The sequence below is a fragment of the Prunus mume genome, linkage group LG5 (genome assembly GCF_029339155.1).
Source record: "Prunus mume cultivar Tortuosa linkage group LG5, ASM2933915v1, whole genome shotgun sequence".
Taxonomy (NCBI): domain Eukaryota; kingdom Viridiplantae; phylum Streptophyta; class Magnoliopsida; order Rosales; family Rosaceae; genus Prunus; species Prunus mume.
Genome location: NC_142702.1, coordinates 13464497 through 13491544, shown reverse-complemented (window position 1 = coordinate 13491544; position 27048 = coordinate 13464497). Strand labels below are relative to the sequence as shown.

Sequence of the window (27048 nt, the reverse complement as noted above, 5' to 3'; positions counted from 1 at the left end):
AATGAGCAACTTCCCAACGAGCAAAAACCATTCAGCCTTCAAGTTTCCGAGATCCTCTAACCCGACAACCTCCACTGATTTAGATTCTGAAATTGCCAAGGAAGAGGTGAGACCAGACACTAAATCATCAACAGCCGCCATCATCCACTCGATGCTTCCCGCAGTTAACCCAAGACAACACCCTACACTCGCTTGAACAATAGTGTCGCCATATTTCACACCGTACATGTGATGAGAAAGAAGCAACCGTAAAACATAAGCAATCACCTAGAAACCCTAACCAACCTGTGCTTGAGACTGGCAGGCCTAAAAGAACGAAATCCCACAAATTACCAAAACCCTAAATGAAGCAAGTTGTCACTGCCGCCGCCTCAAGAAGAGCAAGGTCCAGGGGAACCAATAGAGCAGATATGTAGAGTGTGGATTTGGGGGAGCAAGCCACCATACATCATACTCAAGCGATCTATCAAGTAGTGATCAAAATTGACCATAGACTCTTAGATTTGGGAATTTGTTGTTGGAGTAAAATAGCTGCAGCAATCCAATTGCAAACTAAGTAAATCTTAGGGATAGATGACTTTTGGGTTTGAGATTTGGTGGGTGGAAAGACACGGGTTGACGAAGGTGTTGAGGGATGAGATGAAAGAGAGGTGAGGGAGATACGAGGGTTGTAGAAGAAAGGGTGAGGAAGTTCAAAGAGAGAAGGAGAGGATCTATGGGCCAACATTAGAAAATACAGCAAAGGAAAGGCTTTCGAAAGGAAACACGTGAAGTAAAGGAGAGAAGCCATACAAAAGTTGGCGCAGTAGCCAGACCATAGGTGGTGGAGGAGCCGCCTCGAATGGCTGCAGGATAGCCACCAACTGCTCAAAAGAGGGCGGTGGAGACGAGAGAAATTTTAGAGAGAATGAGGAGCCTATCTCTCTAAAACTTCTCTATTAAGAAATTGCAAGTCGTTCAATTCACTTGTTTAAACTCATGAATGTTACTAAAAAAAATTGATGAATATCAAGCTATAAATTTGATTTTCAGACTTATAATATTTCCTCACTCATCTTATCTTCTAAATTGTATCATTCGTTCAAAAATCTGGATTCCATCTAGTAAATCTGAGCCTTTTGACCAAAAATATCTGGGCCTTGGGCCCTCATTGTAACTAAAAGATAAAGTTAAAAGAAAATTCATAATTAAAAGCTTTTATTTTATTCTTTTCATAATAAGACTACAATGTGTTTTATCCAAAAAAAAGAAAAGAAAAAAAAAACAAGAAAGAAAAAGAATGTTTATTTTTTAAAATTTTTAATTAGACGAGGGACGTTCTGGAGTAAGAGATGGAAACATACAAAAGCGTTTTGAATATCTCATGAACATCTCCTACTCTGTTTCCTCCGCCGTTTACAAGCCCGCCCACCCCACTTTCAGAATCACCCTTCTTTCTCAAAAATGGCAGAAAACACGGAGATTGTAAGCAAAGAAGAAGATCCTAAAGGACCCAAAAACTTATTCTCACTGTTTCCCAAGTTCAAGCTTCAATTTCCATTCTTGAAGCAAGAATCAAAAGCAGGCGTGGCTGTTGAAGATGAACCGACGAAGGCAGTAGCTGGTGATGAAGGACTTGAAAGTAAGACTCAGAAACCGGACACTGTGAGGTTCCCAAAGGCGCAACTTGTTGTTCCTCCTCCTGTGGCGGTTGAGAATGAAGAGCCTTCAACTAAGACTTCCAATCCTATTATACTCTGGCAGGCATGGTTTTTTGAACTTTATGTATTTATTTTTTCTGATTTACATGAATTTATGTTGGGTATTGAGAATAAATGGAGGGAATGAAGAAAGAAAAATGAAACCTTGTGTGTTATGTTGTTTGGTTTAGAATTAGTTGTATTTGAAATATGGGTTTTCATTCATGATGTATGTAAGTTGGGTTTCATGCATCCTCTTAGGTGAAGATAAAAAATTTCTTAAGGAAATTTTGAAGAAAATAAATTTTGGGTACGAACAAATATCATATCATGTTGTGTGGACAGAAGTCTATCAGAAAAAAAAAGTATTTTGCTTGAACTTTTGATTACAAAAAACCAAAATTCGATAGGAAGGGGCCAAGTATAGGAGTAACACTTAAAGAAAGGGGTTTTGAGCACCCAACTTGGGATTCCAACCCTTTTATCAAAGTTTGCATTGCTTTCCCAAAAAAGGGGTAAAAAAGAAGTCAAACAGAAGGTTCTTAATTTTGTTTTTACCATGAAGTCTATAGACTCACCTTGCTATTTATTTCATTATTGCTTGATTATAGTCCACTGAAACGTTGAGAACAGCAAGATGCTTGTAATAGAGAGCAGTCTATATGCATGCTTAGTAGTTAAGCAGCCTAGCTTAGTAAACATATGGACTATGGGATTTGGAGGAAGTGCGGCAAGGATGAGGACATCTGTGTACTTAACAGCGTATTGATATTATGAGATTTTGTTTTGAAGATTGGTGATGACACAGTCATGCCAGTGTCAAATGATGATTATTTTAGCACAGTGGTGGAAAGTCTCAAGTTGGTTCCTTAGGTATGGTTGAAAGAGTGTGTAGGGGAAGTTGTCATTAAGATTTAGGTGGGGTGATGAACATCAAGTATTAATTCACTAGATAAGAAATTACATAGTTATAGTTGAGTCAATATATGGCTTGGCCAATATGTGAGGTACTTATCTGCTATTTTTGGTGCCTTATTAGTGGATGGAGATATGTTGCTAAGAATTTGAATGATTTATGTTGAAACCTAACATTTCAGTATCTTATGGAATGTAACTAACAAAGTTTATGGTTTAATTATTTCGCTTGTAAGGCAGTAGGACTTGGAACATCAGTATGGTAACGGTTTGATACTTGTTGACTGGATGCGCTTTGCATCTCTTGTGAGACACCTGGTTATATGTTCATGGTCAGCAGAATCTTTAGATATTTTAGTAAAGTCTCATTAGTGGCACTGATTTCAAAGCTCTAAGAAAGGTGGTTAGGATTTCATTGTTTTGACATTGTTTCTTTCAAAAAAAGAAAAAAGAAAAAAAGAATTCTTTGTTTTGACCAAAAAAAAAGAAAAAAGAAGAAGATGCATATTTCATCTTTCAAGGAAGCACATGAAGCAAACAAAGAACAGTGGAATAGTTGAGGAGATGGGATAGGTCACTAGCCCTGCTCTCCACCATTTCCTTCAGTTCGCTTGTGTTCGTATTGTATACTTGTACTCATTGAGGTGGGTGGCTGAAAGTTAATACCATGTTGATCCTTGTCTTCTCCTGTTGTGATGAAATTATTGGAGCTCGCTATGAAGTTCCGACTTTGTGGCTTTCTAGTATCCAAACTTGCACTTAAGTTCAGATTATGCAATAGCATGCTAATAGTCAATCCTTTAGCGGCAAAGTTATCGGCTTTCTGTCCGTTATTTGTCTCAATGAGCTATTTTCTTTCTTCTCTATCATGTTTCATTTAGTTTTTTTCCCCTGTTAATTTGAATATTTTCTGTTCTCAGTACACATTCATTAGCCTTCTCATAGTTGTACTGATCACCCATTTGTTTTTGGGCATATGTCATATCACATTTCACTCATTATGATAAACTGATACTTGGATTAAACGAGGGAAATAGATAGGACCGCAACTTTTCCAGGCTGTCTATATAGGTGCAAATCATGCATTTTGAGGTTTTAAATATCATCTTGAAGGCCATATCGTGTATACAGAATAACATCTTTGTTAAATTTTGAGTTAAAGATTATGAATAAGAGGGGGTATGGGTGGGCTGTGGAATACCTACATATTTGAGACTTTGGTGTTGTGTTTGGCAGTCATCTGAATATTTAGTAAGGATAGTAACTGTTTGGTTGATTATATTAGCCATTGTGTTGGCTTTTCATTATTTTTTTGGTACAGGTTGGCTTTTTTTATTTAATCAATGTCGACTTTGTACTATTTTCTAATGTTTTTAATTGGCAGTTTTCAGTTTGCCCTATGAATTTTCAACTACTTTAGCACTGTGCTTGTTTATGGGTACTATGGCCAGATGGTTGAGGTTTCAGTACTTTGTTTCAGATATGGAAGAAAAACTTAGCTGGAACTGGTGATATATGCACAGGTTGTATTTTTCTCTCCCCGCTTGGAGAGTGAAAGACAACTGATTTATACAACCTTTTCCGTGCAAGTTTTTCTCCAGTTGTGAATATGAACAGACACTAAAGGAAAATAAAGAACTAGACTATCTGGATGTCCTTCAAATTTAAGTTTTACTTGTTTCCTTTAATTATTTAGTGATTTTACTTTGCCTTCTTTCAGGTTTATGCTATTGGGGGGTTTCTGGTTTTGAGGTGGATCTGGGCAAGATGGAACGAAAGAAGGGATCGAAAGGAGGGGTCTTCTGATGATGAACGATCCTCTCCTGATGATGAACGATCCTCTCCTGATGAATAGGTTTTTCATATGCGTTAACCCTTGAAATATGGAACATCGAAAATGCATATTACTTTCTGGATTCCTCTTGTAAGAAAATCAGTCCATCAAAACATTAGTGTGCTTAGTAAAGAAAGTGGCTTCCCTTTTGATTTCCTCTATTCATTTTGTCACTACTAGTTACTAGATTAAATTGCTCTTCTGATTTGGTTCCCTTTGATTGATAATGGGTTACACATCTCATGGATGTGATTAGTTGTGCTGCACAAACTAGATTTAGCTTTCTGATACAAAAAATCTTGGACACCTCTTAACAATCTACTTTGATAAATTGGATCAAGATATACATGTACCAAGAAAAGTAGGACAAAACTACCATTCGACTGGCGAAACATGCATTTGCAGCCTAATTTTGAGGACATCTGCATCCCAAATTAAGACTAACAGTGAAGCTTGTTAAAGTTTCTTGATACCATAATTAATGATGTCTGAACGTGATCTATTACCACAATTTTATACCAAAATCTTTATCATGATACAAGGAGGAACGTCAATTTGATGAGTTCTAACTTCTAATCAAAAGTGCTTTTAACTGTGTTTGACAAAAAATCATTTAGAAGTGCTTACGGTTCACAATAGTGTTTTATGGAAAAGCAGTTCTAAATGCTTTTACACGAAATTTTTTGACGTTTCTTATAATAAAAGTGTTCACCACAAAAATGTATATGGGTAAAAGTGTTTTCTATAAAAGTAGTCCCAAATGAGATTGTATACCAACCAAATAAATTGACTAACTGACATTTGGATGAAACGCATGGATTATTTTGGTGAAGGGAGTATTTTTAACACATCATTTTGATTTAGATGTACAATCATTACAAAGTACAAAGAGAAAAATCATGGTTCTCCTTTATATTTTAAAATATTCTTATTTCAGTATAAAAATAAAAATAAAAGTTAAGGAAAAACAAAAAAAAGGGGAAAATTTCTGTAGAGCAAATGAATAGAGACGTGTTGTTGGTCCAAGTGTAAATGTGTAACCAGACGTTTGGCGTAGCTGACGGAACCGTTACGACTGATGACAACACCACAATCTCACAAGTTCCCGAATCCCTTAACCCTTCCGTTGCCGTCTCCAACGTTCCGTCACTTAACCTCAAACGCCGTCGTCTCCTCCCTTCCATTCTCCTCAATCTCAAACCCTAACCGTAATGGCTTCCTCCGACGATTTCCCTCTGATCGACTCCTCCTCTCACCTCCACGCGCCGCCGCGCCGCCGCGACACAATCGACTCCACCACCGCCAATAACGGCGATTTCTTCCCCCGACCCTTCCCCGACGACCCGGACCGGAGTCCGAACCAGACCCGAACCCCCAACACTAAACGAAGCTCTTACTACTACAAAAAACTCAAACCCTCCTCCGCAAACCCTAACCCTACCACCAGCACTACCGAAGCCGAGTCCTCCAGCGGACAGGAAACGGCGTCGCAGCGGGGTGACTATCGGAAGGACCGCGAGGAGTGGAGCGACACGGCCATCGCTTGTCTTCTAGAAGCTTTTACTGAGAAATTCAATCAGCTGAACAGGGGAAACCTGAGAGGGAGGGACTGGGAGGAGGTGGCTGAGATGGTCAGCGAGCGATGTGGGACTGGTGGTGGTAATAAGTCAACGTACAAGACCGTAGAGCAGTGCAAGAATAAGATTGACAATTTGAAGAAAAGGTACAAGGTGGAGCTGCAGAGGATCACTAGTAGTGGGTTGGGGGCCAGTCATTGGCATTGGTTCAAGAAGCTTGAGGTCATTCTGGGGAGTTCTCTTGTGCCTAAAGGTGGCGGTGGTTCGGATGAGGAACGCAGTGGCGGCAGAGCCAATTCTAATGTGGCTAAGCAGCCTAAGAGGTATTGTAAATTGTAGTAATAAATCTGATATAAGTTTGTTGATGAATTGATTGTTTTGGTTTGTTGGGTTTGTGATTTTGTGTGAATTATGAAAAGGGGTTTGTGAATTTTTATGTGGTTTTAAGACTAGGCAATATAAGAGGGTGAAATATATGAAACTGCTTGGACTTGTTTCTGTAGCTAAAAGTGCGCCCTTTGGAATAGAGTTAATGGCATTGCTTTCATGTTTCGGTGTTGTTACTGGTTGAAGACGACGATGGGCCCTTTATAGGTTTTCTTGCTCAAATGAGTGAAATAAGCTATTGTGTGATTAGTGATTATTGGTTTTCTTCTCCCAAACAAAACATCTTCATGGAGTGGCAGATATTTCTATTGGCAGATACACACCTGGCAGCACTGGATTTACAAACAACCTGAAATCCAAATCGATGCCAAATGTAAAATGGAAAAGAGTAATGCTTAAAATTAGTGGTGCTGCGTTAGCTGGGGACTGCCAGAGCATCGACCCCAAGGTGCAAGTTTTAGCTGACAGATTATTGATATTTGATCAAGTGTGCTGAATAAATAAGCTGAGCTGCTTCTTTCTGTCATTAGGTAGCAACGCAGATTGCTGAGGAAGTGGCAAGAGCTTGCCGTCTTGGAGTGGAGGTGTTTCCTGAACTTGCATTTCTTTTTTAACAATAGTTTTTACTTCCAATCCTTAATAATATTTGTGTTTTTTCTCCTAACTTAACTTTTTAAAATTATATTCTTTGTAAAGGTAGCAATCGTTGTTGGAGGCTGTAATTTCTTTTGTGGAGACACATGGGTGTCTTCTACTGGATTGGATAGATCTACAGCATACCAAATTGGGTAATGTCCAATGTTTTGACTGTAATTGCAATTATTATCTGGTGTCCGCTACTTTTGTTCAATTATATGGCTTGGATATCATCGTGATTGTGTTCAAATGGTCAATGAGCAACATCAAATTGGGTAATGCCCAATGTTTTGAACTGTAATTGCAATTTTTTTCTGGTGCCTTCTACTTTTGTTCAAATTATGTTCGAATGGTCCTTCTCCTTGATCAAAACTAGTTTTGGGTACTTAAAGGGGGCCCCTTTTGATTTAAGCATGTCTGGATGTTTTGCGTAGCATGTATTTGCTTTATTTAGTGGTAGAAAATTGCAGGGATTTTTAGAATTAGCTAGATTTTGCATATGCTGCCTGTCTGGGTGTAAAGTAATGTGGGTATCGCTAAAATCTTTTAGGCTTATCTCTTTGTTTGCTTCAGTCGATAAAAAGAAAATCCTTTCCTTGCTTACATCTTTGCATTTATATCTTAACTTCTTTTAAAAGAATGGAATAAGTAATCAATACAATTATCCTAAACTTTGGATTGGTAGAAGCATACTGATGTTTGGACGGTTGATTTCTTACCAGTATGATGGCAACAGTCATGAATTCTGTACTACTTCAATCAGCTTTAGAGAAGGTAGGTGTTCAGGCACGGGTCCAAACAGCATTAACAATGCCAGAGGTTTCTGAGCCATATAACAGGCTTCGAGCCATACGACATCTTGAGAAAGGCAGAGTTGTTATATTTGGTGGAATTGGTGCTGGCACTGGAAATTATCTCTTCACCACTGATATTGCAGCAGCCTTGCGAGCTTCTGAGCGTGAGATTCTACCATCTCCCCTATATGTTTTGTTTCTAATATACTTTTGTTTTCTCTATGCTTCTTGTTCCTTTCTCTTTCTGTTCCATATTTTAACCATGATGTGTACATATATGTTTTCTGGTTCAGTTAACGCAGAGGCAGTCCTTAAGGGTACAAACGTTAATGGCATATACGAGTGTCATTCTGGTAGCAACAGTGTCACTTTTGATCATACTTGCTATAGGGAGGTTGTTTCTAGAGGCATTACCTCTGTGGACATCATGGCATTAACATACTGTGAAGAGAATGGAATTCCTGGTTGGTCTCATTACTTTCCTACTTGCACAAATGTTAAACCCTCATTTTCACTAAGAATAAATGTGCTTTCTCTGTAGTTGTAATTTTCAATTTGCTGGAACCTGGAAATATTTCAAGAGCTTTATGCGGAGACCAAGTTGGAACTTTGATTGATCAGGCAGGAAGGATTGGCTAATGCATATGGAGCCATCCATTCCAATGCTTTGAAGTGCGGTTTAAGTTTCTATGAAGTACCACTGGTCCTGAAAAGGATGTCGGATTTTCTGTTTCAGTGGCTCCTCTTGCATTCACATGACTGTAGTTTCCCTCAGAAAACCTGAGTCTTCGTGAGAGAGAGCACGAAAGCAGATGAGTTGAGGCAGTTGGTTCATTGTAAATGTTAACAATTGTGTATTAAGAAAGCAGAGGAAGCAGCTGGGTTAGGCAGTTGGTTCATTGTAATTGTAAAATGTAAAACGGTTGTGTAATAAGAAAACAAAGGAAGAAGGCGGGTTAATGCCTATGTAAAGCTCCCAATCAACCGTAGGAAATTTATGAAATATTAGTTCACAGTTCATCCATTTTTTCGGCTCCTATTTCATCTCTGCACAGAGTTGACCCATCTCCTAACCATTAAGTTCACCTTTTCTTTTCTTTTCTTATTTATTTATTTATTTATTTTTCTCTCTTTTCCCTGAGCCTGTAATTCTTTTAAGCTTCTTTACTGCTAGTCCTGTTGTAACCCAAATATTTGGCTGCAGCCCTTCTTTTCGTGTAAAATTTTGACTGATTATTATACAATTTTCTTATGCCTAATTGTAATTGTTGCCTGACAATTTTGCAGTATATATACAACCAAATGTTTAATTAGTTGAAGCGAATTAAAGGATTAATAATGGAGCATTTCTTTTGGATACTTGATTTACCAGTTTCCCTTCATTTATTTAAAGAACGAAGCTTGGCTTCTTAAAACTGAGGATGAATTTTTTTAAAACCAATGTGGTTTTGATATTTGTAATATTTCAGCAAAATTGACAACAAAAAAAAGAAGAGAAAGGTAAAGGAATTTGACAAGTGTCAAAACTACATTGAGTTCATCATCGTTGAGTCGGGCTCTCACAACTTGTTGAACTGTTTTGCTGCAATTGTTGGTGTATTTCCAAAATGGATGGCAGTCACTACTACCTTACAAGGCAGGGTTTGCATGCACCTTACAAGGCAGCTGCCCAACACAATTTTTTCCAAACAAAGATATTGAATGGCCAACTTCTCTCCTCTTGTCTTGTCTACAACAACTTCTCCTCTTCTTTGCAGAAACTTCTCTTCTACTTCTCTTGACATATAGACATCAACTTCTCCTCTTGCTAGCAATAACTTCTGTTTTTGGCAACAATTATTCTTCTCATTCTCTCATTTTTAATTATCTTATGCATTTTCAATTTGAAATTGAGTATTACAGGGTTTAGGAATGAATTAAAATTTGAGAATTTTGTTGAAATTAATTAGGGCTTTGATTTTAGGAATTTTGTTGAGATGCTTGATTTGTTGTTGGTATTTTTGAGTTGTTTGATTTGTGTTGGTAAGTTTGATTAAATGCATTAATGCTATTTTGAGAATTTGTTTGTTTTTGTTGAGATGTTGATTTCTCTTCTTGGCAAAATCTTCCTGAATCTCTCATTATTAAGCCTCAAGTTGAAAGAGTTGAGAATCAAAGAGTCAATGATGATCAAGATTTTAGGATCAATTATCTCAAGTGTGATCTAGGATTATGTTGTCTAGTTTTAATTTTTGTTTTTGTTAAACTTTTATTTATTGATAGAGATGCATTTAAGGGTAAGGCTCAAAATGTCCCTCTGACTGTATGTATCTTTATATGTTTATTAACGAAATCCACTTGTACCGTCGAGTTTAGTATATAAGTTTTGCCTAGCCGACTTTCGAATCCTGAAACCGACATTGCATGCACCACTTCTAAATAACCAAAGTGTTGAAATTTTCTTCGGCCATATATGTTTAGTGCTCGTCTTCTCCAAATTTGGGGCTGATGGCTTGCCTATTGTGGAATGCTGGAAAACATGATTAGTAGAATGGAAGGGGAAGATGAGGAAGGGGACGAGGAAAGGGTGGTGGCGGTTCAGGCAAGCAGGAAGGGCTCTATGGATATGAATGGTCAGCTGAACAAACACTATGCAAGCAAAAACAAGCACATGATTATCACCACAAGGCATAGAGCAAATTTGTTCGTCATATCATTTTCAAATCCATTGCTCCCCTCCACCCCTTATTTTAAACACACATTAACATCGAACAAAGGGTAGAAGAAGGTAAACACCGGGGAGGTAAATTGCTCAACCAAGACTTGAATAAGTTCAAAAAATAAACAGGAAACACTTAGATAAGAATAAGATGGTTTAGTACACGGTACAACACCCATAGCTAGTTCATAGTAAATCAAATCTTCAAGAAGAACTAATGGAATTTTCTTCTCCTTTCTTTAAGACCTCAATAGCACAGAAGCTTTTTAGTTTGTCTCTCTATAATGATGATAATCGGTGCACTCGTCCTCGCCAAACTTACATTCACGACCATCATCGGCACATTTGCGATTGGGATGTAAATGGCATTGTCTACTAAAACAGAAAAACAAAAAGAAAAGGATGAACTTGTTTAAAAAGAAGAAGAAGAAGAAGAGCTTAGTAAGAGCATAGTAAATTAATGAAGGATGCTCATGTACGCACAGAAAGGACAATCTGGAGGGCTGTCTCGCAATCATGCTGCCTATATGAATCGAGAATTTTCTCTAGTGGAGTTTTAACATGGTTAGGCCGATCTCGAAATCCTCCCGGTATTACCGTTGCTTCGTCTGGATATTTCTCCACTATCACCTCAGGATTATAAGGTTATTCTAAATAAGAGATATTATAATACAAAGAAAAAGGATGTTAAAGTGACCATGAAACCAAACCATTAAGGCACATATATCAACGAATATATTGCTTCAAGAAAGTACTAAAATTTTAATAATTCAATTGAGTGGTCAAATGAAATTGGATTCAAGTGATTTTTTTTGTAAAGATGATCTTTGAGTGTGTATCTATAAAATGACGATTCGGATTAGTGAAATACAATACAGAATGGGCCCTACAAGGGTATTTCTCAAATAAGCTAATTTGAGAGATCTCTCAATAGAAGCTCTCTGTGTGTGTGTGTGTGTGTGTGTGTATATATATATATATATATCTATATATATATATAGAGGCAGATCCGTGGCACTATGTTTTTGACACAAGTTTTTAACCATTAGATTAGAATGGATTGAATGGTTGAGATTATGTTTCATTAATTACTTAAATTAAATTAAATCACTCAATTATCTTTCCCCTCTTTGTTTTCTTATCATTTTCTCTCTTCTCAATTAATAACCCGTGATACCTCACCATTACCTTCCCCTTGCCATTGTCATCTACACCAACTGAGCATTCTTCCACGACATAGAAAATCTGTCTCAAGCTATCAATATTGAAGAGAAAATAAGATATTAATATTTAACCAAAAAAGAAAAAGCCCAGATTTGTTGCAATATTTCTTCTCTACCGTTGGGTTGATCTAACTCTGTGTTTCTCTCTCTCTCTCTCCCTGTTTTTTTTTTCTAACATCTTAATGGCTTACGATCTTTTATTCATTATGATTAATAATAACATTAAAAAAAACTCAAAAAAAATTAGGGATAGAGAAGTAAAAGAATCAGAAACCTGTAAAGCTTTAGAAGAAAGAGGAAGGAGGATGGAAAAGTCATTAATTGAAGAATTCTAGAGGATAGAGAACGACGAAATAGAAAGATTTTATAAAACATTGATTGAGGATGCAGAAATAAGAAAGAGAAATTTAATTAATAATTATTTTTAATATATATTTTTCTTTTAAATATATAATTAGTTTAGCTAATCTTAGCCATTCAATCTTCAATCTAATGGTTGAAAACTTGTGTAAAAAATATAGTGCCACGGATCCGCCCCCTATATGTATATATTATTATTATTATTATTCAGGCACATATGAGATACAAAATCCACAATTTATGATTTCTTTGAAAAGAAAGAAAGATTTTTTTATTTATAAAAAAAGTAGCAATGACTAGAGAAATTAAGTAACAGAGAAAGTAGTCTAATAGATGATATATGTTACGGTAGGAGAGACATTGGAACATGTATGTTATGGTAGGATGGTGCAATGAGTACTAAATAAATCAGCGGTTAAGCAAAAAATTCAATAGAGAAAAAAGAAAAAGAAAAAGAAAAGGCAGCATGATGCGATGAGTAATGAATGCATCATGTAAAATAACAAACAAACAAACAATTCAAGGGCCGGAAGCACGAAATTAATTAATTAAATGAAATTTACAAGAAGGCGATTATGTATACATACTTACCACTTTTTCCAAAAAGCTGGATAAGAGATTTTGCTGCATGCAAAGGTAAAAGCAATGCAGCCAGTCAGTCAGTATTGTAATAAGAATCCAACCCACCCACAACAAACATGCAATATGCAATTTAAAGGGTAAACAAAAAACCAAAAAACAAAAAACAAAATCCAAAATTTAAAAACAAAAAACAAACCAACCCAAACCAAACCACAGTTAGGATACAGATGAACTGAATAGAAGAATTCTATTCCAAGCTCGATCTATCAAGAACACTAACCTCTGATACGGGACTTGAATCGGAAACCGTACTCGTAAACGGCATTCAAAGTGGAACCGGAACTGGTACCGGAAGGGGAAGGGGAATTGGAACTAGTAGGACGGTAACAAGGATTGCAACGGATACCACCATAACCAGAACTGGAAAGGAAACGGGAACCGGAACTGACACGACCTATAGAATGGAAAAACGATAGGATGGGGAGAAAATATTCTCTGGGTTTAAAGCAAATAAACTTTTTTATGATTGATGAATATGTATAAGTTAAGGATTGTACTACCAACACATGTAATGAATGCAATCCAATGACCAAGATTAGAAGTATGTAACCAATCCTTAACATAAAATACTTATTAGAGAATCTCCCGAGAGCCTATAGTAGAACCTTTTTCTTTAAGATCTCAATAGCACGCCAGCGTTTTAGGTTAATATAGGCTATAATTCATTGTTGAGCATGAAAAATACTACACCAGCTTTTTAGGTACCTTTCTTCCACCTTTTTTTTCTTCTTCTATATGTGTCAATCTATTAGAAAGAGATTTGCAATGTCTGTTCTGTATTAACAGTGTATGCTGCAAAGGTTGTACTAGTGACACATAAGTTAAAGGTTGAGAAGATAAAATTAATATAGAAAGCTACCATATGATTTGAATATGTAAAACAAAAAAATTCATAAAGAGCTACATGCATGCGTACTGAGACTAATTAAGATGAACTTGCAAGTAAACAAAATGGTGTTGGGACACCATTTCCCCAATAACTTGGAGGGCTGTGTTGGGTGATGGTTTCGTCCTCTAAGTTGAAGATATGCCCATGTCACATCACATGCTATGGATGCATTTTCTCCAAAAGTGATGGAATCATCTGTGTAGTATATGCAGGATACACTACTACATTTTATGATTTGCGCGACGAAGAGAATTTCGTCGCGCAAAGTTACTTTTAGTCGCACAAATTCAAGCGTGACAGAAAATCCGTCGCGTAAAGAGCGTGAAGAAAGACTTTGTGTGACCAATTTTTTGCATTCGTTGCGCAAAACTGTATGACGGTTATCCTTCGTTGCACAAAAGGTTCGTGTCGCAGACATTTGCGGCACGAAGAGTTCTTCGTCACGCAATTCATGTCTCCAATGTTTGCGCGAAGAAATTGCCATTGTGGCGCATATCCTTTTTGCGACGAAGGACTTCGTCGCGCAAGAATAAATTATATGTATTTATAATTTTTTTTACCTTTTTTTATTTTGTAAAATGTGAATTTGCGCGACGAGAAAGGTTTTATCGCGCAAAATTAATATATATATTATTTAAATTTAATATTACATTTTTTTTATTTTGAAAAAAATAAATTTGGTTTTTTTTTTTGGGTAATAAAATGAAATTGCAATAAAAAAAATGAATTGTAAAGAATATATTTATTATATAAAATAAAATAAATGTATACTACAAGAGAAATATTTAAAAAATAATTATGAAAATAAAAAACTAATCAAATAATGTTCCAAAATCTACATTGTCGTCTAGCACATGCGGCTCGGAGGTCTGGGGGTCTACAGGGGCCGTCGTTTGGTGGGATGCTCGGGGTGGACGGGCTCGGAGGTCGGCGCATCAAAATTTGGGACTGGAATGCCGAACCGTGCTAGGGACTGCAGAATCACCGACATCCGACTCGAAAAGTGGCCACCTGTCTGCCAAAGCACCACTGATCGCTTGATCGCGCTAATGGATCGGGTCTGGGTTCCCTCCGCCTAGCATTCCCCATCCCTCCACAATATGTCCCCGGTCTCCTCCCAAGAGTCCGATCCCACGTCTTCGTCAAGATCTGAAACCCAAGCATCCTGTGGAGGATCCACAGACTCGATCGGAGTATTGGGAGGAAGTTGGGAGGCAGACTCCTGAAGAACCAACTAGCTCCTCGCCACCATCGTCGTCTGTTTAATATAACATAAAATATAAATTAAAACATTCATATAATAACCTTTAAACTTGAACGCGTAACATAAGAATTAAAATTAAATAATACTTACATGAAGGGACTCGCCCAACTCATTCCCAGGTCGAACATAAACGTCACCAAAGATGTCGATCTCTGGGAATTTGGACCCCCCTAAATTGAACAAGAGAAGAAAAATATTAGTACGAAAAAAATAAATTAAGAATAATGACATATTAGAAATTAAATAAAAATTATTATTATTATCTGCCGCCGTGCATCCATCCTATAGGAGAAGGGTCTGGAACCTGAATGGTGGAGAAGAGTCTTCTTCTTCCTATTACCCTTATTGACTTTGGCTTTATTATGTTATACAAAAAATAAAATGTATTAGTTGAAATTCAAATGAAATATAAAAAATTAAATAAACATTAGTAAGAAATATATAATAAATTTGAAATTCATATTACAAATTACCACAAAGTCAGGCGCTTGAAAATGAGCGCAGAGCCATACCCAACTATCCTCTCGCCCTTCAAGCTCCTTCAGGCAACCCTCCGGAAGAGCGACTTACGAATCATCAAACGCCGCAAAATAGTAGTGCAAGTCGCTCTTCCACTGTTTGTACCTCTCAAAGAAGAGTCTGTTGATGTACGCCAACGACTCATCGTCGAGGTCCTCCAAGTTGTAATTCGTCTGCAATAAATTAATTACATACATTAAATAATATAAATATATAAAGTTTGAAAGAAAAAGAATTAAAAGGTAGGATACATATCGACAACTGGTCGCGAACCTCCGTCTTGATTGTCAAGCATGACCTTCCAAGACTTTCATTGCATCAGGCAATGGGTCCGAACGACATGACCAATGTCATGGGCCAAGGAGCTATGCAACTCCGCCATTGATGCAGCCCGATGTCGCTCGTCGTATCCGATGTTGATACGACTGTTGGTCACCCGGGTGACCTTCGCCGTCTTCAACTGCCGACACAGCCCTCGGGTGTTCTTCTTGGCTGCAAAGAAAGATGACATTAATGTTAAATAAATAAAAGATTTAACTATAAAATACACACACAAAAACTAAAACTAAAAAAGAAAAAAGAAAAAAAAAAGAATTGGAGTTGAAGGAAATTTATACCTGGCTGTGACTCCGACGCATAAGTTGATGTGGTGTCGGTGGTGCTGGCGGCCGATGACGCCACCTGGCGCTAACAGCTGCACCACCGATGAAGCTAATAAAGTAGGCGCTTGGGACCCCACGGGACCAACAGCCAAGTGATCCATTAGTGCTGGCGCATTGGCAGCAGATGACGTCTAATCAGGTCTGACATCTGCATAATTTCATTAATACATATACAAATTAATAAAATATACGAATATTTGTAAGCACATACAATTATATTAAGATTCTTGACCTAGGGTTTGCGAGTTCGGAGTATCCAAGACTTTGATCCACGATCCGTCGAATCTTACACGATCCTAGAAATAAAAGGTACAACATACATGAGTTTGAGTTCGATCCAACGGTCCGAACATATCAAACCTGGAAATCGCATAATAGGCAAAATCCGAACACACCTACTTACTCGTGACAACTAGGGGATTGCACTGGGACCCAATGGACGACTACTATAGTATCCCACGAGCCACCGCACACTCCAACAGCGCGTAGGTGTCCAAACCGATAACAATTGCCGGAAAATTCTAAAAACTAAGGGCCACTATTGTTCTCGAACCTACCCCAAAAAATGGCTGGAAGTTGCCGGAATTTAAATTCAAAAACCGGCTGAAACATAGGGTTTAAAATCGATTGCCCTATTGCGAAAATTAATGAAATCCTACCCAACCATTACCTAAAGCATAAAAAATAGTCCAGAAATCATACCTCACGGGTCGAATTTGGTGGCCGGAGGAGAGAGAACGAGGCTGGCGAAGATTCGGTAAAACCGAGCAAATTCCTACGGCAGGCTCGACGGTGACTGCGAGGAAGCTCCGGTTCGAAGGTTGTGGCAGCTTGGTCTAAATTCCGGCAGAGTAGAGGCTGAGGTGACGGCGGAGAGAGAGAGAGAGAGAGTTATGGCAAAAAATAAGAAACTTGGGAAGAAGGAGGCGCTCGCATCGTTTCTGAAACTTTATTCGATTTTGCGCGACGAATAATTAAAAGCGTTGCACAAAATATTTTAAATGAATCTTGCCCGATGAAAAGGCATTAATTTCCGTCGCGCAATGTTGTGAGTCCGCGAAAATTTGGAATTAGGGTTTAGGGTTTGTGCGATTTTGTGCAACGAATAAGGAAAAGCATCACACAAAGTTCTCCATTATTTACTTTGCACGACAAGCTCTTTCGTCGCGCAAGGTTGTCATTCAACCAAAATTTTGGGATTTAGGGTTTAGCGGGAGAGAGAGAAAGTGAAGGGTCTGTGCGATTTTGCGCGACGAAGAAGGAACAGAGTTGCACAATGTTGTCTATTGTTCACTTCGCGCGATGCAGATAACGCTATCCATCACGCAAGGTTATGATTCTGCCAAAATTTGGGGTTTAGGGTTTATAGGGGGAGAGAGAGAAGGTGAAAGGTCTGCCGATATTGTGTGAAGAACATATGCAGTCATCGCGCAAAGGAATGTTCTGGGTGGAGAGAGAGTGATTGCGCGACGAAGAAGTACCCCTTTTGTCGCACAAGCTTGTGTGAATGCCAAAAATTTGGGCTAACTGTTAAGGGGAAGAGTGAAAGGTCTGAATGAGATTGCGCAACGAAAACTACCCATTTCGTCGCGCAAGCCTATTTGTGTACACTTTGCGCGACAGAGAAGTAGCCCTTTCCTCGCACAAGATTTTGATTCGCCAAAAATTTGGACAGAGTGTTCAATGGGAGAGAGTGAAAGGTCTGATTGAGATTGCGTGACGAAGAAGTACCCCTTTCGTCGCGCAAGCTTGTGACTGACAAAAATTTGGGCTAAGTGTTCAAGGGGGGAGAGTGAAAGGTCTGAATGAGATTGTGGGACAAAAAGTACCCCTTTCGTCGCACAAGCCTATTTGTGTACACTTTACACGACTGAGTAGTGGCTCTTTCGTCGCGCAAGATTTTGATTCGCCAAAAATTTGGACTAAGTGAGATTGCGTGACGAAGAAGTACCCCTTTCGTCGAGCAAGCCCATTTCTGTACACTTTGTGCGACGGAGAAAAGTTATTCGTCGCACAAACCCGAAACCCTAAAACCTAAGCCCTAAACCCGAAACTAGTGTTCACTCGTTTTGTTTTTGCTCCTGTGATGGAAGGGTAAAATTCCCCACTGCCTTGGAAACCATTGACTGGTCAACAAGTCAGCTTTCTTTGGTGTGCAAGTGTGCCACTATTAGCCATGAAAATCATAGCAGATTTCTTTAAAATGGATAACTTGCGCCCCAAGTTATTGATTTCTAAACAAGTGATTGTGAATTTGGGTTAGGAATATCTCCCAAGTAAGTTGTTTTTTTGCCTCAGACTGGTGAGGACTCACAATTTATCACAGTATAAGATTGGTATTTCTTGCCAGAATAAATGATGATAAAGAGGACTGTTTTTAGGCAGAACTGCCCTTTACAAGACTTGGAAGGAAAAAAAATTAAAGCTAGAAAGATAAAAAGAAGGCTGGAATTCCATTTATGCCTGGATAGAAGCTTCAGATCCGGCCGGCTGAATATGTCTGTGCTAGATGGACTGTTAACAAGTTCAACTGCTCAACTTTAGTTGTAAATCTATGTCAAAGTTCAATTTTGGCAGAGCTTTAATCTACTTCAAGCTTTGGGGGGCTTTTGAACGGGCAGAATTGTTGCTTCTTTATTCGAAGGGGCAGAAATGGCTGATCTTGAGGACTTAATGAGCTGGAACTGCACTATAAAATTTGTTGAGGTTTTCATATTTGTGAAAACTTAAGCTCTGCTTGTTCTTGGCTTTTGCTGAACCAAATTTGTAACGAGAGGAATCTCGTTTTGAATGACTTATTGTTCTAAGTCTGAACTTTGGGAATTCTGATCCAAAGCTGGTCTCTCTTGTGGTTCAAGTGAGCTTTTGGTTGATTCTTTGTTTGTTTGTTTGATTGATGAATTGAGTGTGTTCAATTCTGTTCACCCTATCTTATATTTATAAGGAATGCTTTGGAGTAGGGTTTCTTTCTTTTAATAATAGGCGGCAAAAATTCTCAAAAGATCTTTTATTTTTAAATGCGAAGAAAAAAGGGTTTTAATCAATTCTAGCAGATAAGTTCTCAATAGTCAATTCTCAAGATCACTTCCCTGTTTTTCCTGAAAGAGAATCTAACCCCTTTTTGATTCCAACTGACCTATGTGAGAGCTCAAACTGTGATGGTTAGTTTGATTCTTAGTTTGAACAGCTCCCTGTCCTCCTGCTTATCTCCTTTTGAAAATATGACCTGCTTATCTCTTGGGAGAATCACCCCTTTTTTGGAGTAGAAGAAAATATCTCTGAATATATTTATACATATCAATAGTGATTTGATCTTCTGATGGCAGAGATTCAGACAGGTCTCCTCCTAGTTTGCCTGCCTTTGATTAACACTCTTATCAAACTAAGTTGAAAATATTGACTTTTCAAAGTCAGAGAAAAAGATTTCACATAGGTCCATTTTTGTTAGTTTTCTTTTTTCTTTGATCATGCTGGGCCTGCTCTGATTTTTCTGGAATCAAATTAAGGGCTGGTTTGCTCTCTTCTTTCTGAGGCCCAAGTTTTTTATTTTGCCACCTTTCGATAGATCCTGGGCTGGGCTTTCTTGGATTTTTGGGCCTTTGATTTCCTGTTTATTTTGCAAAGTCTGGATCTAGGCCCGTAGTGTTGGGCGGAGTGTATAATCTTAGCCCAATTCAAGGGAACAGTGGTGGCTGGTTTAAAATTGCTATGGGCTTTGTGACCTTAGGCTGGGTGTGCCAAATTAAACCCAAACAACTAGTTTCAATGATCCAACTGGCAAACTTGTTTTTTTATACTTCGAGATCGTATACGTCGAAAATCAGAAAAAACAAACATTCAGGGATCAAGTAATGAGATAAAACTTTTCGACGGTTTTATATGAAAAGTCATGATTTAACGGTTATTTTAACTCCAATTTTGATGATTTTTTACAACTACATTTCTTGACCCTATATGAATACAATGACTGAATTTGATCTTCAATTTAAGATTTTTACACTAGGGGATACCACATAATCTTATGTTATATTTAACGAAATAAACTTTTCATTGTTGGTGAATATATGGTTTTGATGGCATACGCATTCTATACGAAACTAGTTTCAATAATCTAGCCGTCAAACTTGTTTGTTTATACTTCATAGACCCCAAAAATCAGGAAAAAAAAACATTCAGAGATCAAGTAACAGGACAAAACTTTTCGACGATTATAAATGAAAAGTCATGATTTAACGGTTATTTGAACTCCGATTTTGATGATTTTTTACAGCTACACTCCTTAACCCTATATGAATACAATGAACTAATTCGATCATCAATTTCTAATATATATGTGTGCATATATTATATTACAAAAAAATAATGTATATTTGCGCGACGAGAGATATCCTTTCGTCGCGCAAAATTTCATCACGCGACGGATGTTAGGTTGTCACGCAATGTTGTAACTTTACGAGACGAGTAGCTTCTGTTGTAACTATGCCCGACGAGGAGAGATTCGTCGCGCAAGGATTTGGCGCCATTTACATATTTAGGTCAAATTGTATATCATTTTCATTTTTTAAAAATGTTTTGTGTCAATAATTTTCAAACTTTGTATTAAAAGGGTTTGGATATATTTATTTACCAATGTTTTATAACAAATTTTTTTTTTTTTTTCATTTTTCATTTTCTTGTATATCTCAATTTATTTAATAATGTCTCACGCGGTTGTTGTTGCGTTGACCTAACTCGCTTGTCCTTTTTCTTTTATAAAGTGAAGTGATAAACTTTCACACTCATGAAAAGTCAATAAAAGTTAGAATTGGATACAACCCCCTTAGGTTAGATTGTTTATCATTTTCATTTTTTAAAAGTGTTTTGTCAAAATAATTTTAAAAATTATTATTAAAAGGGTTTGGATATATTGATTTACCAATGTTTTATAACTAAATTTATTTTAATAATGTTTCATTTCTCCACATATATAAGGTTTGGATATAACAACTACATATATTCAAACATTTGTATTACACAAAATCTGTACACTAACATAATAAAATTACAAACAAATTCATTATTCATCATTTGAACCATAATAACTTTCATTATCGTCGTTATCATCACTTTCGGTCTCCCAATCCTCCTCCTTCGCCTCTATAACTACATCATCGTCGTTGCTCGGGCTCATTGCAATATTGTATCGCGGAAGATCACCGAGGTCAATTGTAATTGACTGAATCGGTATTTTGATTGAAAACACTCATTGTATTTGAAACGGTTCTTGTATAACATTTGTAACTCGAAGTGTTTCCTCATCATTTTCCATTGAAGATTCTAAACGTTGGTCAGCCACATTGTCGACGTCGTTGTTAGTTGGGTCTAGTTCTAGTATAGTATACACGTTCCTATGATCCATGTTCTGAACAACTTTCCAACCGCTCCCGACTTTAGGGTCATCTAGATACACAATTTGTGTTGTCATGTTTGCCAAAATGTAAGGGTCGTCATCATAACAAGTTCTATTAATGTTCGCAGATAGTAAGCCATGGTCGATTTTAACACTTCCCGGCCTATTTGGGTTGGTATCAAACCATCGACACTTAAGCATGATCACTTGGTATCAATTTTTGTAAAGTAATTGCACGACAGTTGTGAGTTTGTCATAGAACTCAATGTCCATACTTTCGCCTCCCCCTGAGACATGGACACCGCTGTTTTGCGTACACAACTTGTCATCTCGTGCAGCCCCCAAAAATTTGACGCCGTTAACATTACAACCCTAGAACAATTCAGCATGAATCGGGCCGAACGCCAAGTTATATAACTCATCATTGTAAGTGGGGGAATTCGATGATTTCAACTTATTCACATAATATTATACAAAACCATTCATATGTTAGTATGACAAAATTAAATACTACAATTTATATTTGTCAAATACAAAATACTTATAACTTAAAGAATCGAAAAACCATTGTAGAAACAATTCACGGTGTTTCTGGGCAACCAAATGTGATGGATGTTCTTGCTTCATCATCTCTTCATGCTCATCTAAGTATTCCATTATCTCATCACAATTGTTTGGTACGAACCAATGCGCTACCTCCATGTCATTTCTAGAAAACGACTCTCCTCGTCCAGGATCTCCAAAGGGTCGTGCGCTTTGGGCAAAAATAGAAAGTTTTTCATTTCTCATACCACCGTCATTATTGTGCTGAGGACGATTGAAAGCCGTCTCCACATCTTTTAAATACATTCCACAGTAAGTAAGCAACTCATATTGAACCCAAGCCTCTATAATTGATCCTTCGGGCTTCGCCCTATTGCGTACACTTTTTTTTAGCTCTCCGAGAAGCCTGCCAAAATAAAACGATATGATACAAATTAGCAAGCTTGTGATAATGATGTATACACAAACAATAAGGATTATATACCTTTCTATTGGATACATCCAGCGATAATTGACAGGACCAGTGAGCAATGCCTCTTCTGGCAAGTGAACCATCACGTGCATCATACTTGTGAAGAAAGCTGGAGGAAATATCATCTCAAACTTGCATGGGACTTAGACAATGTCATGGCACAATTGAAACATGTTTGTCTTTCGCAATGTTTTTGCCGTCAGTCGGGAAAAAAATCTGGACAATAACATGATTGGCTTCACTACATCTTCCGGCAATAGGTGTCGAATACCCACAGGAAGTGGGCGTTCCATAAACACATGGCAGTCATGGCTCTTAAGTCCAGTAAATTTACCCTGTCAACATTCACGCAACGTGCGATGTTATAAGCATACCTATCGGGAAACTTTACAGACGATACAAACTTTATAAACTCTTTTTTATCATTCGGTTTCATATAAAAGAATGCAAGATCCCTTCTAGCTTTATCACTATCCCTATTCATCCATAAACCCCTTCGTATGCCCATTCTTTCCAAATCAAGACGTGCTTTGATCGTGTCCTTTGTCTTGCCCTCGATATCTAGAATCATGCCAACCAATGTGTCGAATACATTTTTCTCAACATGCATCACATCTAGATTGTGCCTCAATTTGAGTTTCGACTAATACGGGAGCTCAAAAAACATAGGCTTGTGCTTCCAGTTCATATGTGTAGAAGGTCTGGTCCGACTAACTGTTTTTCCGAACGGAGCAAAATCCAAATGGTTAAGCTGTTCCAAGATCTCATCACTGGACCATTCTCTAGATCTGAGGCGACGCTCTGTGTTCCCATCGAACTCTTTATCTTTTTCCCGCCACTCGTGATCCCATGGCAACCATCTCCGATGACTAAGGTAACAAACTTTTTTAGCATGCCAACCAGAAGTTACATCTTCCTTGCATACAGGACATGCCATATAACCCTTTGTGCTCCACCCAGAAATCATTGCATATGCTGAAAAATCATTCACAGTCCACATAGCTGCTACCCGCAAAGTAAACATCTTCCCAGATGATTTATCGTACGTGCGAACACCGTTTGTCCATAAATCCTTCAGCTCATCAACCAGCGGCCTTAAGTAATTATTGATTGACATGCCAGGATCCTCAGTTATCAAAACAATCATCATCATGTATTCTATTTTATGCATTTCCAAGGCGGCAAATTATATGGAAATACGAAAATCGGCCAAGTGCTGTGGTGTCAGTTTAGAACCCTATACGGATTGAATCCGGTGACAAGTCTCAATCTAACATTTCGGGGATCAGCAGCAAACTCGGGGAACGTTGGATACAACTCTTTCCATGCCTCCCCATTTGCAGGATGCCGCATCACATCATAGTCTACCCGTTTTTTCTTATGTCATCTCATATCTATGACAGTATGCGTCGACATATACATCGCTGCAACCTAGGTTTCAGGGGCAGATAACGCATGACTTTTTGTGAGATCTTAGTCGTTCTATTTTAAGATGTCATTTTGAACCTCGACTCATTGCATATAGGGCATGTATCCAACGTTTCATGCTTTTTGTAGAATAACATGCAATTATTTTTGCAAACGTGAATTTTTTCATAACCCAATCCAAGACCATTTAACACCTTCTGCGCATGTTTATGGTCTTTCGGCAAACAATTATCCGTCGGAAGCATTCTCTTGAAAACCCCCAAAAAGTAATCGAAACACAGGTTCGACATACAATACTTTATTTTCCCATGCATTAGCTCCACAATAGCCGTGAGAAAGGAAAAGCTCTCGCACCCCGGGTATAACTCTTGGTTGGCATTTTTTAACAGTTTTTCATATTGTTCAAACTCTGCACTGTCTATTGCTGTAGGCACGTCATCTTCCCCTTCTTGAGTGATGTTCGTTGATGCAAATGGAAAAACATCATGTATAATATCCATGACTTGATCATTAGGATCCACAATAGGTTCAACATTGTCCACTCTTGTGGCATTTGAAAACGAAGCATGGTCTAATTGTTCCCCATGAAGGTTCCAAATGCTATATGTCTCAATCATTTCATTCCTTACTAAATGAAATCCAACATTTTCAATTGTCTCCCAAAACGTGTTGTTACACCTCCTACAAGGACAACGGATTCTAGTTGCACCCGGGTTGTGTCTATATGCAAACTCAATAAAATCCTCGATTCCATCCAAGTATTCGTCTGCGCATCTATTCGGGTTTTGTATCCACCTTCTGCTCATAATTCTTGAAACCACAATCATAACACAACAATCACAACAACTTCATACGAAGTTATAATGTCACCTTATGCCTCCGGTAAGGGCCCTATCCCATTCGGGAATGCATAGTCCTGTCACGTAACCTACGGCTACATGAGATTAGATTTCGACGTGAATGAATTTTGGCAGCATCTCATACAATTCTTGGGGTGGGCATAGGTATAAATACCTACGTACCACCCAAAGAACGTACCGAGATGACACCGAAATCTCCACAATCGAAACCTAATCCTGTAGCCGTAGATTATGTGACAACACTATGCATTGTCAAACTGTCTAAATAATGAGACAATTCAAGAATTAATTGGACTACAGTCATGCTTTACGCATCCATGCACGAAATCCAACTAATCTTGAACGGGAAACTAAGTGTTACTAAATATAAAAATAAAAGTACGAAGTTAATTTCAATTAACTTCGTACATCACAACACATTGTACTACGTCACGCACAATTTAACAACATAATATAAATATAACTTCACAAAAAAAATATATAAACATAACAAACTAACTTTAACATTTTTAATATATAAAGCGAATAAAATACATTCTCAATCGTTATCCACCAATCGCTAATTACAAATATCCCTAATGAGAACAAAATTAATAGCGTTAGTACGAATTTACATTAATACTTTTTAAGTAACTGAATTCCTAGCGAAGCAGAGAGGTTGAGAGAGAGGCAGAATGCTATTTTTTTTCATTCTGCTTTTGCAATGGCAGAATTCTAATATGAAGAAGAAGGACTTTGCGCGACGAACCCTTGATTTCGTTGTGCAAACTACCGTCGCGAAAAACCATTTTTTCGTCTCACAAAACAACATTTTCATCGCGCAAACACGTGTCGACATCACACTTTTGCGCGATGAGTGACATAGTTCGTCTCACAAACTTTCGTGGCGCAAATTCTAATTGTTGTCACGCAAAAACAACTTTCCGTCGCGCTAAATAAATCTTTCGTCACGCAAGAATGTACCGACATCAAACTTTACACGACGAACACTATTTCCGTCGCGCAAAAAAAAAAAAAATCCCCGCAAGTATTTTGGCTCCCAAAAAAAAGTATCCCTTGTTTTCTTACGCGACGATAAATGATGTCGTCGCACTAAGTTGTCTTTTGCGACAAAAACTGTCATCGCACAAGTTTTTGCCGCCAAATAACGACCCACTGTTTTCTGTCCACCTTTATGTGACGAAATGTCCACCTGTAGCGCTAAGTTCTCTCATGCGACGATTTTTCTCATCGCGCAAGTGTTTGGCTCCAAAAAACCTGTGTTTAGTTCTCACTTTTGCGCGACGAAGAAATTTTCTATCGCGCTAAGACATTTTGCTCTACGAAAAACGTGGTCGCGCTTTTGTGGTTTGCGCGACGAATATTTTTTCCCGTCGCTGTAGTATATTTTGCAGGACGAATTAGTAAGTACGTAGTCATGCATTTCCTAGAGGAGTTTTCCTTTTATTTGACAAATCTTCGAACAAGTACAGATATCCCTTGGTTGATTTCACGAGATATGCTCGACCTTTATAATGGTCTTGGTCTTGGAACATACAATGAGGTTATGTTGTAAAATATCTCTTAACCAACATGTACAGTGAGTTAAGGTCAAACGACACAATCGATCTAGTAACACTTCCAAATGCATAGACGATCGACTTGGCCTTTGTTAAAATTAGCGTCAGTGAACTCATATGATGCAAATCTAATGCCAGTCCAAGCACTTTGTCCGCTTTTAATGAAAGAAAAACAGTTAGAACTGCATAATTGTCCGGATTCAAAGCTGGATCCGCGGACAAAATAACATTTGGGGGGCGATCAAACAATTCACAGTGATACAATCCCGGGAGACGGCACTGCTTTGCTGCTGAAAAGGTTCAAGAGAATTATATGGGAATTCAATATTCTGAACATTCATGTAGAGTTTTCCTTCACAAAAGTTATAGCGCTTTGCCAATTGGTATTGGGTTGGGATCATGAGCATGGGAGGTATGTTGTTACGTCATCGAACGATTGTAGACTTTTGCAAGACAAACCATTCTTTGCAAACGGCAGCAAATCGAGCATGATCAATGGGTTCCAACAACTTATCAAGGACAAAAAACATAGAGGAAGGCTTGCCCATTCTGAATCAAAATCAAACTCAGAAACAGAATCAGAATCGCTCAATGTATCTCTAGCACCACCACCACCCATGTTCCTAAACCTAGCTGCGGTAACTGTCAAGCCCTCCTCGCCTTTATTTATGTATTCATGCGTGGCAGTTTCTCTAGCCTCTTCTTAATCTGCTTTATT

The 27048-nt window shown here is 37.9% G+C and overlaps 2 protein-coding genes and 1 pseudogene across 2 annotated transcripts; 2 read left to right on the top strand and 1 right to left on the bottom strand.

Annotated features, from left to right (window-relative positions):
• The first annotated feature begins 1314 nt into the window (after positions 1-1314).
• LOC103331200 (uncharacterized) lies at positions 1315-4589 on the top strand. The gene is made up of 2 exons (XM_008233810.2): positions 1315-1743; positions 4315-4589. Exons 1-2 carry the CDS (start codon positions 1444-1446, stop codon positions 4447-4449), a joined length of 435 nt encoding a protein of 144 aa, XP_008232032.1. The 5' UTR covers positions 1315-1443; the 3' UTR covers positions 4450-4589.
• A 791-nt stretch (positions 4590-5380) lies between these two features.
• LOC103331205 (uncharacterized) lies at positions 5381-8846 on the top strand. The gene is made up of 7 exons (XM_008233814.3): positions 5381-6328; positions 6708-6840; positions 6923-6976; positions 7089-7180; positions 7751-7986; positions 8116-8286; positions 8364-8846. The coding sequence occupies exons 1-7, from the start codon at positions 5640-5642 to the stop codon at positions 8459-8461; spliced, it is 1473 nt and encodes a 490-aa protein (XP_008232036.2). The 5' UTR covers positions 5381-5639; the 3' UTR covers positions 8462-8846.
• Positions 8847-14868: 6022 nt separating this feature from the next.
• On the bottom strand, positions 14869-26949 carry LOC148916998 (uncharacterized; annotated as a pseudogene).
• Positions 26950-27048: the final 99 nt, after the last annotated feature.

What these genes read in the sequence shown, in the direction of transcription:
- LOC103331200 (XM_008233810.2), top strand. Translation starts at nt 1,444, where the DNA reads ATGGCAGAAAACACGGAGATTGTAAGCAAAGAAGAAGATCCTAAAGGA. An exon ending in ATCCTATTATACTCTGGCAG is followed by an intron (nt 1,744 to 4,314) that starts GCATGGTTTTTT and finishes GCCTTCTTTCAG; the next exon opens with GTTTATGCTATTGGGGGGTT.
- LOC103331205 (XM_008233814.3), top strand. Translation starts at nt 5,640, where the DNA reads ATGGCTTCCTCCGACGATTTCCCTCTGATCGACTCCTCCTCTCACCTC. An exon ending in CTTGCCGTCTTGGAGTGGAG is followed by an intron (nt 6,977 to 7,088) that starts GTGTTTCCTGAA and finishes TTCTTTGTAAAG; the next exon opens with GTAGCAATCGTTGTTGGAGG. An exon ending in TGAAGAGAATGGAATTCCTG is followed by an intron (nt 8,287 to 8,363) that starts GTTGGTCTCATT and finishes CTTTCTCTGTAG; the next exon opens with TTGTAATTTTCAATTTGCTG.